At 42.6% G+C, this 18,128-nt stretch overlaps 2 protein-coding genes across 2 annotated transcripts in view; one reads left to right on the top strand and one right to left on the bottom strand.

Moving 5' to 3' along the window:
• cacna1aa (calcium channel, voltage-dependent, P/Q type, alpha 1A subunit, a) overlaps nucleotides 1-9,863 on the top strand; it is a gene marked incomplete at its 5' end in the record, with an annotated part of 47,230 nt that extends 37,367 nt beyond the window's left edge. Inside the window, 4 exon segments of the mRNA XM_034234101.1 lie at nucleotides 3,359-3,566; nucleotides 4,129-4,427; nucleotides 5,652-5,894; nucleotides 5,896-9,863. Of these exon segments, the coding sequence (XP_034089992.1) occupies nucleotides 3,359-3,566; nucleotides 4,129-4,427; nucleotides 5,652-5,894; nucleotides 5,896-6,474 (1,329 nt within the window).
• Nucleotides 9,864-12,002: 2,139 nt separating this feature from the next.
• Nucleotides 12,003-13,068, bottom strand: ier2a (immediate early response 2a). Its single transcript, XM_034234102.1, has one exon. The coding sequence runs from the start codon at nucleotides 12,950-12,952 to the stop codon at nucleotides 12,416-12,418; it is 537 nt and encodes a 178-aa protein (XP_034089993.1). The 5' UTR covers nucleotides 12,953-13,068; the 3' UTR covers nucleotides 12,003-12,415.
• Nucleotides 13,069-18,128: the final 5,060 nt, after the last annotated feature.

The raw sequence follows: 18,128 nt of genomic DNA, 5'->3' as shown, positions 1-18,128 counted from the left end.
TTCCTCTCATCCTGACACGTGCATGGAGGTTTTTCAACCCTGGTTGTCTCGTTTCCATCTAACACTCATCCATTCCATATTGTTCCATTCCCCGGTGAGTGCTCTGGTTGTCATATGCGCACAAAAAATTGATAAATACAAATGTGCACACACATACATGCAGTTTACACACCTCTCTGACGGCCCTTTTTTTTGTCAAGACGCTGATTTATTTATCTTTTTGTTGTTGTTTTCAATCTAAACTGTTTGCTTCTTCTATTACAGTTTTTTCTTAAATATTTTTTGAATGTTGGGGTTATTTGTATTTATTTTGAACCAGGACTTGAACCAGCATGTGTTACAGATGTGTGTGTGTGTTGTATCAGTTTTTCTTCTGCTCTCACTGTTCTCTGTGCCCTGAAACGGTTGTCCGCTGTTGACTATACTTGTGTGTGTATGCAAATCCATTTGTGTGTGTATTTCGCTGATTGTCCTCATTGCTGTTGTGACCGTGTTGCCGTTGATGGAGCATTTTCATGGTGAACATGTCTATATAACCCTGTTTTGGCTCCAACCTCCCCCAGTCTCTGTGGTAAGTGTTTCTCTTCCACCTTCACTGCTGCTTCAGTGTCTAATCATACTGTCTTTCTCCGTCCCTCCTTCTCTTTCTTGTCTTTTTTCTTTCCTCTCTCCACGTGGCATCACTTTTTGGGTTCGACACTCTTCTGTTTCTGCTCCTTGCTCCACTGTTCCCCTTTTCTCTGTCATCGCCTATCCATCCCTGTCTCCTTTTATTTCTCTTTCTCAATGCTGTGTGTGACCAAACCTTGGGTGTACTTGTGGCTCTGTGTGTGTGCGTGTGTGTGTGTCTTCTCTGTGCTCATACAGCAGCGGAGGAAAGGGAGACAACGTGGCAGTAACCTCAGTGTATGTACCCTGTCTTCCCTGTCTCGTCCCTCTTCCTCTTTTCTCTCTCTGTCTTTGACTCTCACACACTCTTGGAATTCCTTTTTTTACCCTCTCATTTGTCATGTCTCCATGGTGTCTCTTTCAAATATATTTGGACAACCATTTTTTGGCATGACCTAATCTGATTCCAGCCCAGCTTTCAAAGTGATCCCAGCATCCTTAGCGACTTCTCCCATGCACCTTTGGGTTTGGAAATGGGCTAAACCCCGCACGTCACATGTCATTATCAACAGTCCGGACGGACACACTGTCCCGTGGCCTCTGTGTCCCTGTCTCTCTCTCTTAGCTGCTGCTGCTAGTGCTTTGTTGCTCTCTGTCCTCATGCCTGTGTGCTCGTCTATATGTGTCTTAATGTTTCCCAATCCGTGTACGAGTCTCCATTCATTCCCGCATGCAAGATATTTGTTGAAATGTGTGGAGTGTACGAGGAGACCGAAAGACAAAGGGTATGTGTGCGTTTGAATGGGTTTGTTGTTGGGATTCTCAGTGCTACTCCTATGAGATCAGGTGTTTTTTATACATCTTCTAACATGTCAGCTGATTTGTCTAATACACATCAACTGGAAAACTGGCCATCTCACTGCCAAAAGGATCTAGCACTGAAGTAGCCTGATGTGGTTTACATGCTCAACGTGTGGCGCCATAGGCTCTGTCCTGCTGTCCCGCCTCAGAGCATGAGGCCTCACTCTGCATAAAGAGGGTCTCATGTGGGGAGAGGACTCAGGACAACCCCTATGTACCTGCATGGCTGGAGGGAAGAGTTTTGTGCAGCCTGGAATGTTCCATTATAAGCGATGACGGAGGACCGATGCAAGCCGTACTGACATTTCTATCTTCTTTTTTTTCTTTTACAAAGCAACTTACAGAAGCATGGAAGGCATGGCTGTTTGCCATCATCTCTCTTCCTTTATTTCTTGTTAATCTTTTTTCTTGTATTCTTTTTTATTCATGTGTACCAGGGGGTCGGCAATGCCTGTGGTTTCAGCCCTTAGCCAGTTAATGGGGCTAGCTATCACTGTCGAGACACGTGCCAGTGGGGGGGATTTTGTGAAAGAATAAACGAATAAAGAGTAGTCAAAACTGAAGAAAAAAATAGGTTTTTCCTTATAATCTCGAGATAAAGATGTAATGTTGGGACTCAAGTCACAGTTGTGAAAAACATGTCTAAGTTTCAGTATTAAAGGGGACCTATCATGCTAAATGCACTTTTTGATATCTTTTATACATAAATATGTGTCCCCGGTGCGTCGGGGAACTCACGAAGCGTCAGAAAATAAAACCCTTTCTCTTTTCCTCCTTACCCAAATCTTTTAAAAATGGGGGTAAAACGAGCGGATACAGATTTGCTGCCGATCTGACGTCAAATCGGCAGCGGACCCACATAAAGTTGCTATCAGAAACAATGCCTGACGTGTTTTGGACGTAATCTCGTCTTTGTTTACATTAGCAAGCCTCGCTAACACTCAGAGCTAACCTGTACTGTAGAGCACATGTGTTTAAAAAGCAGGAAATAAAAAAAGGAACTCACCTTGTGATAAACCCGCAAGACAAAGCATTTGAGCTCCATACTGTTTCAGAAATAATCCTTGACGTGCTTTAAACAGGATGGCGTTTTATCACAGCATAATTTAACTTTATCTCTGGTAGAATTCTGATCAGGCATTAGCTCCGCCTCCTCTTTTTTTTTTTTTAAGCTAAGGACCCAAAATCCGTGTTTCTCTAACAGGGCTGCAAAAGAGGGGTATGAGCAGTATGAGGCATGGCTACAATGGGTGATCTCTTTGGTATTTTATGCAAAAAACATCACAATATATTTTTCCAATAATAGGTCCACTTTAATGCCAGAAACATTTAATGTATAAAAAGACAATTAAGTCAAAATGGTAAGAATAAAGTCAAGATCAAAGTTACATTTTTTTGTATAAATCAATATATCTACTGTATCAACTACTGGTGTTAGCTGATAAACTAAAGGTTTGACTTTATTTTCTATATGAAAAATGTGATTTTAATAGTTAAGAATCTGTAAATGTTATTGGACCTCCTTTCAGCAAGATCATTTGCTGATTATTTTATAAGGGGAAATTAATTGTTATGCAGGACCAAGTTTGGCCCCTTGGCCTCTTTTTGCCGACCCCTGCCTTATAATCTGTATTTTTGAAGTAGCATGATTATTATTAATTATTACTAATGTGGGAGTGTATGACTTGGGAAGGGATATGGGGGGAAGATGGTGGGCTTTCATTGTTCCAGAAACATATGCCATTCACACTCAAACACACACACACTGTCTCGTTACCCATAAATCACAGGCAAAACTGTCTGGATAATCAAAGGAAATCACGTCTCTCTGCATCTCCCACTCTCTCTTGCCTCCCCTTCCTCTGCGGTCTCTCTCTCTCCCTCCCAGCCCATAAATGACAGCAGTCCCATGAAGCGCTCGGCCTCGTCGCTGGGCCACAGCAGGTCCGGCCGGGGTCACAGAGACAAAGGAGACGACTACAACATGGAGTGTGTGCCTGAGGAGGAGAGGACTTCTCGGCATGGACACCGGCGAAAAGACCGGGGTCACCGGGCCTCTGAGAGGTCGCTCTGCCGCTACACAGAGGCTGACACAGGTGGGGAGGAGACCATATCCACACAAACAACCGCACATACAGGAGACAATAATGAGGGTTTGACAGATGCTTTATTAACACAGATGTTTTTTTATGTAACCATTACTCTAAAGTCTGATGTTGTATTGTTATCTAATGTCATGGTGCTGTCATGGATCCATTACCTAAGCAGGTCAAATTGGATATAAGATAAAAGAAACACAGACACACTCGTGATTGAAGGTAAAGATTCAATCACTAGTGTTTAAGAGTCAGATTACCTGGGACAAGTCGGGCTTAAGCAGGGGTATGAAGACTGAGAGAAGCTTACAGGTTTTTATTCTATCTCACAAAAAGTCAATATTTGCTTTCATCTGATCCTTTTGTAAGTGACGTTTAACCTAGTACCATAGGATTTAGCATTCTTCTCCAGGAAGCACATTGGGAGTGGAAAACCAGAAAGTCATAATGCAAAGGTTATCATATGAACCAATGATTAAAACCACAGTGAAACTGACTTCTATAGTGTCTAGTGTTTTTTAACCACACACCCAGTAATAACTCTCATGAACCCCCTCATCAGGCCTGGGCACGGAACTGAGCACGACCACGCAGTCCGGGGACCTCACGTCCAAAGACAAGGACCGCGACAGAGACCGCGGCCGGTCCAAAGACCGTAAGCACCACCACCACCATCACCACCACCACGGCTCCGTGGACAAGGAGCGCTATGTAGCAGAGCGAGGGGGCGAGTACGGACACAGGCACTCCCGCGAAAGAGAGCTTGAGGACAGGGAGAGAGAGAGGGACCGGCGCTGGTCTCGATCGCCCAGCGAGGGTCGTGAGGGTCACGAGGGTCGGGACGGCTTGACGCACAGACAGGTGGGCTTCCGGGTAGTTGTGTGCATGTGGTGTCTAGTTTGGTTTCTAGAAGAAAGCCAAGTGGGACGGCCACACTATTCGAACACCCTGAAAGGGGGCCATATTTTGCTCTTTAAGTACTTGTAATGTTTGTCATTTCAAAAGTAAGATATTTACTTGTAGGTCAGTATTTTTCACTGTGGTATTGCTACTTTTATTCAAGCAGAAATACTTGCTAAATACTACTGCTAAAAAAGGTCAGAAGGTATTGTAGGACTTTACTGCCCTCAAGTTAGAAGCCATCAACCTCAAGCTGTGTTCAAATGACAAATAAAGTGTGGATTATTTGTATTTAAATACATGTGTTGACGACATGCAAACATTTTGTGGGTATAATAATGCAAGTAAGTAAAATGAAAGACAGACAATAAATGTTCACTATGCAGTTAATTGTTCAATGTTTCAAATCACTGTTCCAGCAACCCAGCAAATATACATAGAAATGTATATTTGGATACCTGACTGCTGCCCCGTCCTGCCCTGCTACATGTTTTAAGACTGCCAAAGTTCTCCCATGTTCCCCCCAATACCTTTCCTTTTATAGCATGCTTTTCCAAACACATAACACGTAACATTTACTATTGAAATGTAAAAACAAAAGTATCTATAATCTACCAAACTTCTGTGCAGTTACAATTTATGTTAGACTATTCTAGCAAAGAAAGACTAATTGGGGAAGAATTGTTTTCCTCCCATTACAATTTGTGCATCTTTGTTATATAGAACATGACACATGTCTCACAGCTCACTGACAGTCAGTTTAAATCTAACACGTTGAGTGACCGTATTTACCCTGTACCACATGTGTTGCTCCTGAAATCAACCCTTTACCCTTCTTTTCTCCTGTCGTCTTTTGTTTTCTTTCCTCTGCGTTGACATGTTGCTTCTCTATGTATGCTGCTGTTTGGAATCTCATCTTTTTTGTCCACATGCTTTGCTCCGTTCCTTTGTGATGCCTTTCATTTCTCTCCTCCATCCCACGCACGCTATGACTGGTGCTTGTATCTTTATTATTGCTGTGATTCTTGTTCTTGTCTTCTCTTGCTTTCTCTTTGCCTCCATCTTGCATTCTCTCTTTCCCTCTCTATGTGTTTCCCACTCTTTCCCATCCTCTTTACTCTACATGTTCTGTCGTTGAATTTGTGGTTCGTTCTTTTTATTTGCTTTATTTCACTTTTCGTGTAGGGCAGTAGTTCGGTCAGTGGAAGTCCCGTCCCCTCTACGTCGGGGACCAGTACGCCACGTCGCGGCCGCCGACAGTTGCCTCAGACCCCCGCAACCCCCCGGCCCCATGTCACCTACTCCCCTGTGGTCCGTAAGGCCATGCCCGCAGCACCTGGGGGGCCCCAGGGCCGCCCCCCCGCTCCTGCCCCTCGGCACTTTTCTCCCGAACCTCCTCAAGGCCAGGGCCCCCCCCCCCTCTGTCCTCCCTCCAGCCCACCATGGCATATCCCGCCAGGGTCATCACCCCCCGGCTCGCTGGGGGGACACGGATGGAGGAGGGGGCTCCATGGAAGGGGACGGTTGCTTCTACAACCAGGACTATGACCCCCACCATGAACCCCCTGCTTACGAGCAGAACCCCATGCAGGGTGGCAACCCGCACCCCCACCCTCAACCTCATGCCCTGGCCAACCACCCACTGCCACCTCCCCCACAACAACAACAACATAACCCCCATCCACTGCCTCCACCCCAGCCCCACCCAGTAAACAACCCCCACCCTCATCCCCCGCCCCACCAGCAGCCCAGTCGCACCTCCCCAGGACTGTCGGCCATGCACCCCCCCCCCACCACGGCCCTGACGGGGCCTGTGCAGGGCCAGATGCAGCCTGCTGTCCAGCGGCGCCTACCCAACGGATACCGCTCTTCATCTCCATCCAAACATATCCATGGACCCCCACACACGGGGCCTCACAAGGTCCCCCCTCCACCCGGGCATCCCAAAGGTCCCCGCAAGGGCCTGCATGAACCCTACAGTGAGAAGGAGGACGACGACTGGTGCTAGCCTCTGGGGATGGGTGAGGGGCGTACGGAGGAAAAATAACTGATAGATGGACGGAAAAATGGAAACGGGAAGCTCCGAGCGAGAGCTCTGACTGCCAAGGGAAACCATGATTCCTTCTTTCTTGCCTGTTCAATTTTTTCTCCCCTCCACTGCTTGGCATGTCCCAGTGATGCTGGGCTGGGTGGAGGGAAAGGTGTCAGGATGAAGGGGTGGAACAACAATGCAGAGGCAGGACCAGTAGAAGTGGAACACCACCTCCACGTTCTGCTCGCATTGTTGTAGCATTCATTTGTTGATGCCAAATAAGACCAACCTCAAACTGCAGGATGCAAGCAGCCGGGGTGACTACACTAGTCTGTGTGTGTCTTAAATTCTGCCTCCGGCAACGATCTACAGCCACTTACAAGATGTCAAGAGTTGCGACTCGACAAAAGACACTTTACAGTCCGAGACAAAAGAACGACCACTGTTTTGTTTTTGTTTGCTTCTCAAAGCCAACTTCAGTTAAGTTAGCTGCAAAAAGAATCAAACCCAACCCTCCCAGCCACAAGTTGAATATTGATGAGTTTTATCATCTGTGTTTTTAAATAAGAACCAAACTGACAATGAGCCCTCCACCTGTGTGAGGTGAGGAGGCTGCGTGGGTGGGAGAGTTGGGGATTGTTGCACGGGGGTGGGGGGGTTGACGAGTCCCTGGTCAAAATGTAGAGGAAAGGATGGGTGTGTTTGGGATGTTTCCTCCTCCCAGAAACAAACAATTGAACCAACCTCAACCCATGACCTATGAGAGAAGAAAAAGAAAAGCGTGGAGATGGGTTTCAGAAACAAAAAACAAACCATTAACTGTTTTCTGCAGTATTTCTTCTTCTATTCCTGCTTCTTCTTCTTCTTCCTCCTTCTCTTCTACTTCTTCAGAACATTGAAGCTTGAATCTTCTGTTGCACCCAACACAGCTTCGTTTTTTAGACTTGCGGAGTTGTACACCCTGTGGAATCCTGCATGAATGATAGAAAAAATAATAATAATAGCAACAATGAGAATCTACTGTATGTGGGGGGGAACTCTACTTGGTCCTTTCCGTTGTGGTCTGCAGGGTTTCTCTCCTTTTTTTGGAAGTAAAAATGCCTTTCTGTTTCTCTCCGTCTCCTCTGTAGGACATTACTCTTCCTGTACCTTCATTTACACTGAAATCAAGTGAAAGAAGGCTATAGGGAGATTTGATAGTTACTGTATGTTTATCCAGAAGGAACAAAATTATTACGTTTTGCTTGCTTGTCTGTATGTCCTGTGTCAGATGCCTGCCACTGATACAGATGGAATTGCACATACTTTTTTGTGGAAGTAACTTTTTGTAACTACGCTGATAAAAACGATATAACGGGAAGCAGGGTAACGTTGATAAGAGATGTGGGGTCCAATATTGGTGAACAAGTCAGTAACATCTCAAAGTCTTCCAGGGTTTGGGCTTAAAAAAACATGCGAGAGGAAGAGACCAATAGAAAGGCGAGGGAAAGGAGAGAAACTCTTCATCTTTGTTTTCTTTGTTATCGACCGTCATGGTGGACAATCTGATGATATAGTGACTTCTAATGATCATGTCGATTGTGATAATGAGACAGATTCTCCATTTTGGGTCTGTTGTTTCCGTTCTGTTTGATTTTGAGCTCAGCTAATCATTTGTCCAACCCTAAGGTGGAGCTCTAACCCACAGTTGCATCGTGGGAGAATGAGTCTGCGGGTGGGAAAACATGAAGCGGTGATTGTCACTATATAGAATTTGAACCGTGGGTTAATTTGATTTAGAGCGCCCTAAGAATTGGCCAAACACAGCAGTAGCCTCCAGGTTTCTGCAGTGAAATTAAAATAAGTTTCCTGCAGATGCGAAAGAGTTCCACCACCGCTTGTGACCTTCCGGGGGCGCTGTTTGACAGTGTGTTTTTTACCTCTCCTTTGACTTCATTTCTGATTCGGAGTCGATGCACCAAGTATACAGTTTAGCTCATTCTCTCACTCGTGTTGCACAGTGCAGGCGGGTTGGAGAAAAGATGTGTGGGCCTCGTCATGGTCCCTGAAAACATCTATGTTCTGTGTGTAATCACTCCTGTATATCTTTCATTTCTTTCTTTGTGTTTCTCTGTGTGCCTCAAACTAACACGTGTCACTAATGCACACCACTGTCAGCCCCAACATTGTTATTATTATTATTATTCTGTTCATTCATTTAACGTTTTTTTAACCTGGAGGCCTATCACATGTTGACCAGAGAATGCACCGAAAAAATTGAAAAGAAAAAAACTGCCTATTAGTGTCTTTCCAACCTCAGTGGAATGTCACAGACAAGTATTTTTTCACATCACTACACGTAAAATCAGAAAGCACACTAAGTATGTAGCTCCTGGTTGTGGTGTGTGTGTGTAAGTGGGTTTTTTGCGCGTGTGTGTGTACATGAGTGAGTGTGTTTCAGATCAAATGTTTGATGTTTTTGTGCTTGCTTTGCTTTCTATTCTTTGTCTCCAGAAATCCTTTAAAAAAATATTTTAGTCCAATCATTGTATCAAATTTCCGACTCTGTTTGTGTGTGCGTGTGTGTGCATGTGATGTCAGTAAACCCCTGAATGAAACAGGCATAGCCCCAAACATTCACCATCCATCTTTGTGTCTATGCTGCAGTGAAATCCACTAACACGCTGATTAACCACACAAAGTCTTCAAAAAGCAATGTAAAGCCGCTACTGAGAAAAAAAGAGTTTTTTAAATACAAAAGGTAAAAAAAAAAGGAAAAAATATCTAGTTCCAGAAATGCATGTGCTATGTGCATGCCACACCGTGGGTTAACAGTCATCTTCAGGACATAAAAGAAAAAGCAGATTAAAGAATTCAGAGGAATTAAAAAAAAAGATATATAAATAGATAGATGTTTTTAAAAAGCAACGTTTCCTTTTTTTCCTTCTATTTTTGAGAACAAAAAAGGTTAAAAATTACAAAAAAAAAGTCTAAAGAGTTTAAAAAAACACAAGAGACTTTGGTGAGAGTTTGTTTTCTTCTGTTACATGGGGTTGAGGCACATCACGAAAAAAAAGAACTGTTTTTAAAAAAAATATTCAAAGAAAAGAAAGTACAGTTCAGAAGACAGAAGTGTATTCTCCCTTCTACTTTGTGTGGGGGTCAGGGGGTACAGGAGCTAGCCAAATCTGATGATGTCCTCATTATGAATGGCTGTGGAAAACTTTGATCTCTCACTCACTCCCTCTTTTTTCTCTCTCTCTAACTCTGTCTCTCTCACACTCTTATCTGTCGCACTCTCAAACTGTCTCACCGCTATTTCTACCAGTGCATTTTGTAATTCTAAACAGAACTCTTCCTAAAGATTAAAATCCAGAGAGAATGCACACTGTGTTGCCTCTTTTCTTGTCCACATTATGGCTTTATTCTTCAACTGAGCATGTGTGGTGTTTACTAGATATGGTGTGGCTTAAAGGCGCCTCTTGGGGTTTCCTTGTAAACAACCAAAAGTAATGTTGACACTGGAAACGAATTTCCTTACTATGAAAGATTTGCAAAACATATTTTACAAATTACCATTTTGAAACATGCAGTGCTAACATGCATTACATCCATCAGTGGAATAGTGTGAAACCAATGGCGGGATTGTGTAACGCACACAACAAACTCGGGATATGAGTTTGTTCCAGCAGCAGTGTCGAGCATTACACAAGTTAACAATGGGCCCAATCACCAACAGTCTGCTTCATAGCACTACTAAGCTCCACAAGGTCATATAACCTATAAACACATTGACAACATCTCACTTTCTAAGTGTTTAACATGTTAAACTGTTGACATGTACATTTCCAGTAGACACAGAGCAGCATTTCATTCATATGGATTCATGTTTTCTTTCTACCTGGAAAAGGTAAGCCTTATATTCGCCCTCTATTAGCTTTGTATTGACCTTTTTACCAGCTCCTGGTGGAAAATGTGCTTTTTTTAGCTTCAAAATGTTCACCAGCTATTGATAACTTTGTCTACGTGCTGTGTTATCCTGGCTCCAAAATAGAGCTTCCCATTGATACCAGCAGAAAGTATACACATCCTCCTTTGTCAGAGAAAACCCATCTGTTTGCACCTTTAAATGAAGAAGTTTTGTATGTTACACTTAAAATGGTTTGGCTTCTTGAAAGCTTATAGAATTCCTCGCCATTCTGAGTGTGATTGCAATTATTGTACGTCGCTTAGGATGAAGGCTGCAGCTAAATAAAAATAAAAATAATGTAACGTCTGATGATGGGCATGTGCATTCAGTGGGTTTTTCCAGAGCTTGAAAATAGCTGTTAATTAGAAACAAGGTGGTTTGGTATAAAATACATTATTAACACAGCTTAAAATGTAAGCCTCTTATAGGCTGATAAGGTAACAGGGATCTAAACCACCTAATCTGCTCTGAGTCAATTCAGCATGTGCTTTTGCAATGCTTACATTCTGAAAAAAAAGAAATCCATTTGCAGATTACATGAATTTTATGCTTAGATAGATGTGACAAGAACATGGATGTGTCAGCATGTTCCTTCACTATGAGCTTCTGTGTGAGGGAAATCAGATAAAGGGTAAAGAAAGTGTGTGAGAGTGATCGGAGAAGGCGAACAAGCGTGTGTGTGTTTTCACAGGCATGTCCAGACGGTTCCGGCCACTCCTCCCGGCCCTGTGTGTACACAGACAGGGTGCTCTGGTTTCAGCCGGAAGAATAAGCAGCCTGGTCGGAGCCTCATGGGGCTCTCAGGCACTTCCCCCCACATTCCTTCTTCTGTTTTCCTGGGATAAATCCCCTCCCCCCTCAACACCGGTGGTGAATCCCTGTTGCGCCCACTCTGTAGTCTGCAGGGCCATTGCATTCCAAAACGAACACCGTACGTTAATAGGAATATAAATAAAAGCTTTATTGTATTTAAATGTAATTCACCCATTAATTAAGCTTCCATTTTAATTGCTAATCAATTAACTTGAATGGTTTTGTAAAAACAATGTTCAGATACTGTTTGGGTTAGGTGCAGAATTAACGACCCAAATGAAAGGAATTCAGTTGTGTGTAATCTCCCTTTATCTGTTTGTTGTGCAGAATTACTGATAATGAACCACCGCCACTTAACAGCACACTACGAATGCATGTTTTACCCAACCTTTTGCACCCTGAATCAATCACTATTATTCAAGTATTCCAGCCACAGTAAAACACTACTTTAAGAGCTGCAGGGCTCTGATTGTTCTCAGTGTTATGTCCAGTCAATGGTTTTTACAACCCCCCCCCCCCTCACTCTTTGGACCTCAATCTCCTGAATTGTCCCAGCTTTTGTTCTGAAAATCAGTGTGGGGGATGTGAAGTTTGTGGGGGAAGGAAGCAAACTTCTTCACACTCAGTTTCCTGTCACCCACAACCACACGGATCTTCTTGAACCAAAAGCAACCCCCCCACCCACTTATACAACAGCAGTGTTGTGATACAATGACTAAAAAAAACAACACACCACTCGAGGTTTTAGGTACAAAATCGTTTTTAATAAATACTGAGGTAGTTGTAGTCATTGAATGTTTTACACCTGGAACACATGTCATCTCAGTCAGCACTTATCCACACACATTTGTTAAGCTTTAATGTCCATTAAGGCAGCTCAAGGCCTCATTCAGGTCAACCAGTTCCTTTAGTTCCGCTTTTGGCCAGCTGAAGCCTGTCCTTGTGGTGAGCTATGGCCAATAATTAGGCCAAAAGTCACCGGGACTAATACACATCCACAGGGCTGCTTCCGTGAGTCCTGGTACATGCCCCGACATGTTCACAGCCATGCCTGGGGCTTTCAGGGCACTCTTATCCCGGATGTTCACGTTAAACGAAAGAGTCCATGGCGTTCAAGCCGTGTCGAGAAGTTTAAAGTCTTTAATCCGCGCAGTTTCAACACGCTGCAATGGCTCTCTGTACAGGCATGGGGGCTGGGGGTGCTCCCACTTCACTGCTGCAGTTCATATATTCACACAGCAAAACTGTACTTAATATGAGCTGATGGGGAGAGTTTTTCTGCTCAAGTTTTGCCTTTTTGCAAGGTAGAAAGTCCGGCTCCACGGCCGCTTTACCCCGTCTTTTCCGGGAGTGTTGTGCTGGTCGGGGCGGGCTCATATTCTCCTTGTTGTAGGCGTCGCGGCGGAGCTTAGCGGGGGAGCTTTCTACCTCTTCTCCGGTTGAACTCAAAGGTTTTCCCTCCTGGAGCTCCATTTGAGCGTCTGTAGGCTCCTCGGCCGGGGACTCTTGTTGTTCCGCCGCCTCCCACTCCACCGTCTCCTGGGCCGCATGGTACATGTCCCGGGCGGATTTCATCACCATGGTCAGGAGGAGGCTCCGGTGGAGACGGAGACCCCCTCGCTGGGTGCGGGAGCTGTACAGTTTCCCCAAAGCCACCACCATGATCCTCTTGGCCTCTGTGGTGACCTCCATGACACTGTTTGTTTTTAAATTTGTCAAAAACAATCAAAGGTTAACGTTAATTCAAGTGTCTCCCCTCTGACTTCGCATGCAGACACAATACAGACTGACTGCAAGACAAGTACTTATCACCTCGCTGACGTCACTCACTCAGCGTCATGTGAGAGAGCCCCGCCCATCGGCCTCAAACCAGTCTGCTATTCAAACAACTGGTAAGGCAACCTCCACACACACTATGATAATTGCATTAGCTACAGACAACAACAAAAATAAATGCGTCACTCAAACCGAATTCAAAGTAGGGAAATCACTACATAAACACGTGGAGAAATACAGTTTCAGTTTCTTTTTGTATTCATTAGACTTGTAAAATGGTACCTTGGAATCTTAAAAAGTTTATTTTTAGACAACCTAAGAACAATAAGCCTTTAGAAATGTATGGTATATCTGTACATTTGTTTGCTTTATGATATCTGCTAATTTTGTCTGGAGGAACAGCTCGACACTGCCTGTAAAACTAGTCTTTATAGTTTTCAGGTATTATACATGTTTCATAAACTGCATGGCTACCACGTGGTGTAGCTGCTTGTAGTGTGGAGTTTGGACAAACAGTCCCCCCTCCTTGTGGTACATTTCCAAAGATATGCCAAGCACGCACCGGTCTCCACATTGGAAATACTCAACAGACCCATTTCATCCTGGTTCTGGTTTTGATAAAATATTGTGTGTTGGTATAAATGTGTATCTGTTGCTTTAATACCCACAGCTCTATTACGCATTGACTTGTGTTTGTAGTAAAAACTATCAACACCCTTAGGCGAAGATGTGTCATTGGTTTTCATGTAATACATTGAACCACCTAAAATGTGTTCCATTAAAGTTTAAGCAATTATCCAAAAACAACTTGACATTTAATTTGGGTTCAGGATGCTGCATGTGCTTTTATATTTAAAACCTTGTTGCAGCTTTAAAGTGGTCTTACTGAATCAGTCCTTTTGCTTATAACATTAATTGTTCTAACATGCAAACACAGCCTGTCGTGTAAGAATACCTTAACCTTTTTTTTTAGCATTGAACTATCTCTGCTCGGCATGACTCAGCAAGTAATGTTATTCAGGCACGATAAGGACACGTTTCAAAATGATTAACACATTATATATGGACTACAATGTGTTCCTTTGATCCGCAAACCATGTATCAGGACTGGAGCAATCTAAGATATTTCCCTATCTATTTTTAGTCTTTCTCACACCATGGAAAAAATCCACTGCTCTCTGGAAAACAGCAGAAGGCCTGTTTATAATAGTGTGCTCTCTTCTCACCCATCCCCCAGTGTGTGTTACTTCCTTTTTGAAGGACAGACAGATGCCCATATTTAGCACATCCTGCTCATGTGGCACATACTGAGAGGAAACCCATGACGTGAGTGGGAGCCCTTGTTTCCTGAAGCCATTTAAAGTAACAGCGGTGATGATTGCGTCAGGGCCACTTCCCCTAAGCCCATATTTGGGCATTAGAATCCATTCCTCCAGGTTTTTTGTATCATGATAAGAAACTGCAGGGTATTTTTACAGCCTGCTTCATTTACGGTTAAAACTCGACACACCGAATATCACATTAATATGAAATCATAAACGATATATTTTAATCTTGAGTGTGTATTGTATTCTTTTGAGATACAGAGAGAGATAGAATGGGAGGCCATCTGTTTTTAACGTTTAACGTTACTTCCATAATAATTTGTGGAATGCAGGTGATTGTTTCTGGTGTGGCTGCATTTGAACAAGACATGAGTTGAAGAGGTTAACAGGCGTTTGCATTTGTCTATGCTTTAACTAAAGGTGTCGGTCTATGGGGTAGGGATGCATGGAAATGTGGAAGAAGGGAAAGATGTTGATGGGAAATCCTTTGTTGACAATGACATTAATAATCCATTATGATCTTATTTTGTAGTTGAGACTCTTCGAGCGTTAGATATTACTTTTTTATCGTGACCATTCGCATCCCAAAATGCCACATTTATTTCTTCTTATTAACCTCCTGATGGTTAGAAACTTAGCACAGTTCATAATGGTTTAGTATTAAATCACCAAAAGAGGTGGAGGTAAGCTTGTATTTGGACATGTCAGTGCAATGCTATAGCGAAGAGTGCCCTCTTGTGGTCATGCAATATAATAGTTTCAAATCTAAATATAATATCTAATGTGCATCCTGCATTTTAAATATGTCAGGTGACACGTTTCCCAAGTGGTACAACACTTAACATCTTGAAAAAGGTGGTTGCTCAGAAGGCATCAACATCATGATAGACCCAGAAACATTATTTAACAACCGCATTGAATCACTTGAATCAATTGTGCCGAAATCAATCCATGTCCACTAGGGGGCAGTAAAACATCACATCAAGCAGTCACTACTCACTATCTGCTCTCAGATTGAGATCATATTTCAAACCACTCAAAGGGCATTTTAGCTCTGTTGTGGTCTCTTCTAACTAATTGCTTATTTGTCTGCCTGTCCTTTCTTATTGGGTGTTCAGAACATTGTATTTCTGGATGTTTATTTGTATTGTACATGCTAATTGAAGCATTATTGTCATTACGTTAGGTAATAAGGAAACTGTTTCTCTGCATTTGACCCATCCTAGTGTTAGGAGCAGTGGGCTGCCATTATGTACGGAGCCCGGCATTCAACAACATCTAATAGTCAACCATCAGGGGTGTAAACTCAATTTAATCGCGGGCCACATTAGAATTATGGTTGCACTCAAAGGGCTGGTTGTAACTTCAAGACTGTATACATATCTATGATACATAATATAAAATAATGTATTATTTTATATTATTGCCTCTGCATTGGATTATTATCAGATAGGGTAATCACTTCACAATTAACTACGTCTGAAAGCAGAAGTCATGGGGAAATAATTGCAAGACTCTTCAGTGCACATGTCACAAAATGAGATGCATTGTGGGACATGTAGTGTATGGGCAACGTGCTCCTGTAAAGCGGCACGTATACCTTAAAATAAATGTAGGCCTATTATATTACTTTCAAACTCTTGCGGGCACATCAGATGACGTGACGGGCCGGATTTGTCCCGCAGGCCTTGAGTTTGACACCCCTGGCCCTGGACAAACATCAACTAAATGTCTAAGCGTTATATCAACAGTTTAGGTGAAAATGTGGATGAAGCTACTTTACATTATGCGGATGATGCCGTGATGTACTGTGCAGGTCCCTCCAAGGAGGCTGTTGTTAAATTACAGGCTGTTTTTAACATTATTCAGACTCAGCTCGCTGAGCTTAAGCTTCTTTTAAATGTTGATAAAACCAAGGTAATGCTCTTTTCTAAAGCTAAAAAGAGACACTGCTTTGGATATTGTTACTGCAAGGACAAGTACTTGAAGTGGTTACCAGTTATAAATACCTAGGTATCTGGCTTGATGATTGTCTTACTTTTAAACTTCAGGTCATTAATCTGCTTAAAAAGCTGAGGGTTAGACTAGGTTTCTTTTTCAGAAACAAGTCCTGTTTCTCATTTGAAGCCACGAAAAGGATAGTCACTGTGACCTTTTTACCTGTGCTGGACTATGGTGATTTGATCTATATGAATGCACCTGCCCATTGCCTGGAAAAGTTAGATGCCGCCTTTCACAGTGCCCTGAGATTTGTTACTAATTGTAAAGCACTTACTCATCACTGTACCCTGTATGCCAAGGCAGGTCTGCCTTCACTCACTGTACGGAGGCTCAGTCATTGGTACATGTTCATCTATAAAGCCATGTTGGGGAAACTACCTTTTTATATCTGCTCTCTGATCTCTCGACAAATCGAAAGTACTTATTGCCTGAGATCTCATGATGTGGTTTTATTAAATGTGCCAAGTGCTAGGACTGTCTTAGGGAAGAAAGCTTTTAGTTGTGCAGCTCCACTAAATTGGAACAGTCTGCAAACATGTTTAAAACTGAGCACTTTGGTTCCCCTGCATCATTTTAAAACTCAGCTGGGTGACATGTTTGATACTCATGGTACCTGTCTCTGTAAATAGAGTTTGTAAACTGTACCCTGTACATTATGTTGTATGTCATCCTTATTGTTGTTCTGTTGTTTTTATGTTACATGTGTAACTAATGTCCTGCAGGTCACCCTTGAAAAATAGATCTTTTGATCTCAAGGGGCTTTCACCTGGTTAAATAAAGGCTACGAACAAAGCGATACAAACAATGCCAAGAGAGGTTCCTGTCAGAAATACAGATTACTGCAGATTTAAAGCACTGGTGGATACATGTGTTGTCACATTTATACATGTCTTATCGAGGGCAAATTATTCATTACCATAACAGGTTTGAAGGTGAACTGTGTGTGCAGGCAGATCCACTTGATTCTCTGCCGTTATCCTTTCATCACGGGGTGTTGCACTAACATAGGAAATAAAAAAAGAGATTTTTCTTCAGCTCTGGGTTCGGCAGTGTTTGCTTTTAAGGCAGTCATAAACTAAACTGAAATAAAGAGAGCGTCAGTAGTTTATCTCACATGTTGAATCATTCGGAATGTGTTGTTCTTGTTACAATAACATACAAAATGAGTCATTATCGCCAACATTTCCATAAAAAAGCGTTTCAAGTTTATATTGGTAATTGGTGTATTTCTTATGTTCACTTTTAGGAAAGGTAATATCACAGTTGTAAATGCATAACATAAATGTGTATCTTTAATAATGTAATATTGTCCCATTTTACAGTGTTTATACAAAGTTGAGTTGTGTTCACTTTATTGTAGTGAATGTCAGTACATGTGTTCTTATAAGCCAGCTGTCCTTTCAACTATGGAAAGTAGCTGTGTTTCACGATTGAAACTAAAGCCAAATAAAGGCAGAAATAACTGTGTGGGGTGATATGCTCATAAAGTGTGAAACTGGTAGTACAAGGCAGCCAGGTGGGAGTACTGAAGTGTGCATGGGAACATTTAACAATGAGCATGCATGTTTAACGTTTTTGTCTGGTGGTTTATAAAAATATGCTTATTTACAGTAAATAACTGTGAAAAAGGGAATGCTGGTGTTTTTTTCATGGCAATAGTCAACATCTTATACACTTTATTCTAGCGTCACATGAAATTCATAAGAAAACCAAAATAACCAACAGGCAGCTGAACAGTCACCTTCCAATGAAAAAGGAATCAAAGA

Source organism: Gymnodraco acuticeps, unplaced genomic scaffold, assembly GCF_902827175.1.
Source record: "Gymnodraco acuticeps unplaced genomic scaffold, fGymAcu1.1, whole genome shotgun sequence".
NCBI lineage: Eukaryota > Metazoa > Chordata > Actinopteri > Perciformes > Bathydraconidae > Gymnodraco > Gymnodraco acuticeps.
The sequence above is the reverse complement of the archived record's forward strand: the minus strand, read 5'-3'. Positions and strand labels throughout refer to the sequence as shown.

Excerpts from the sequence above, each read along its gene's own strand:
- ier2a (XM_034234102.1), bottom strand. The coding sequence starts at position 12,952 with ATGGAGGTCACCACAGAGGCCAAGAGGATCATGGTGGTGGCTTTGGGG.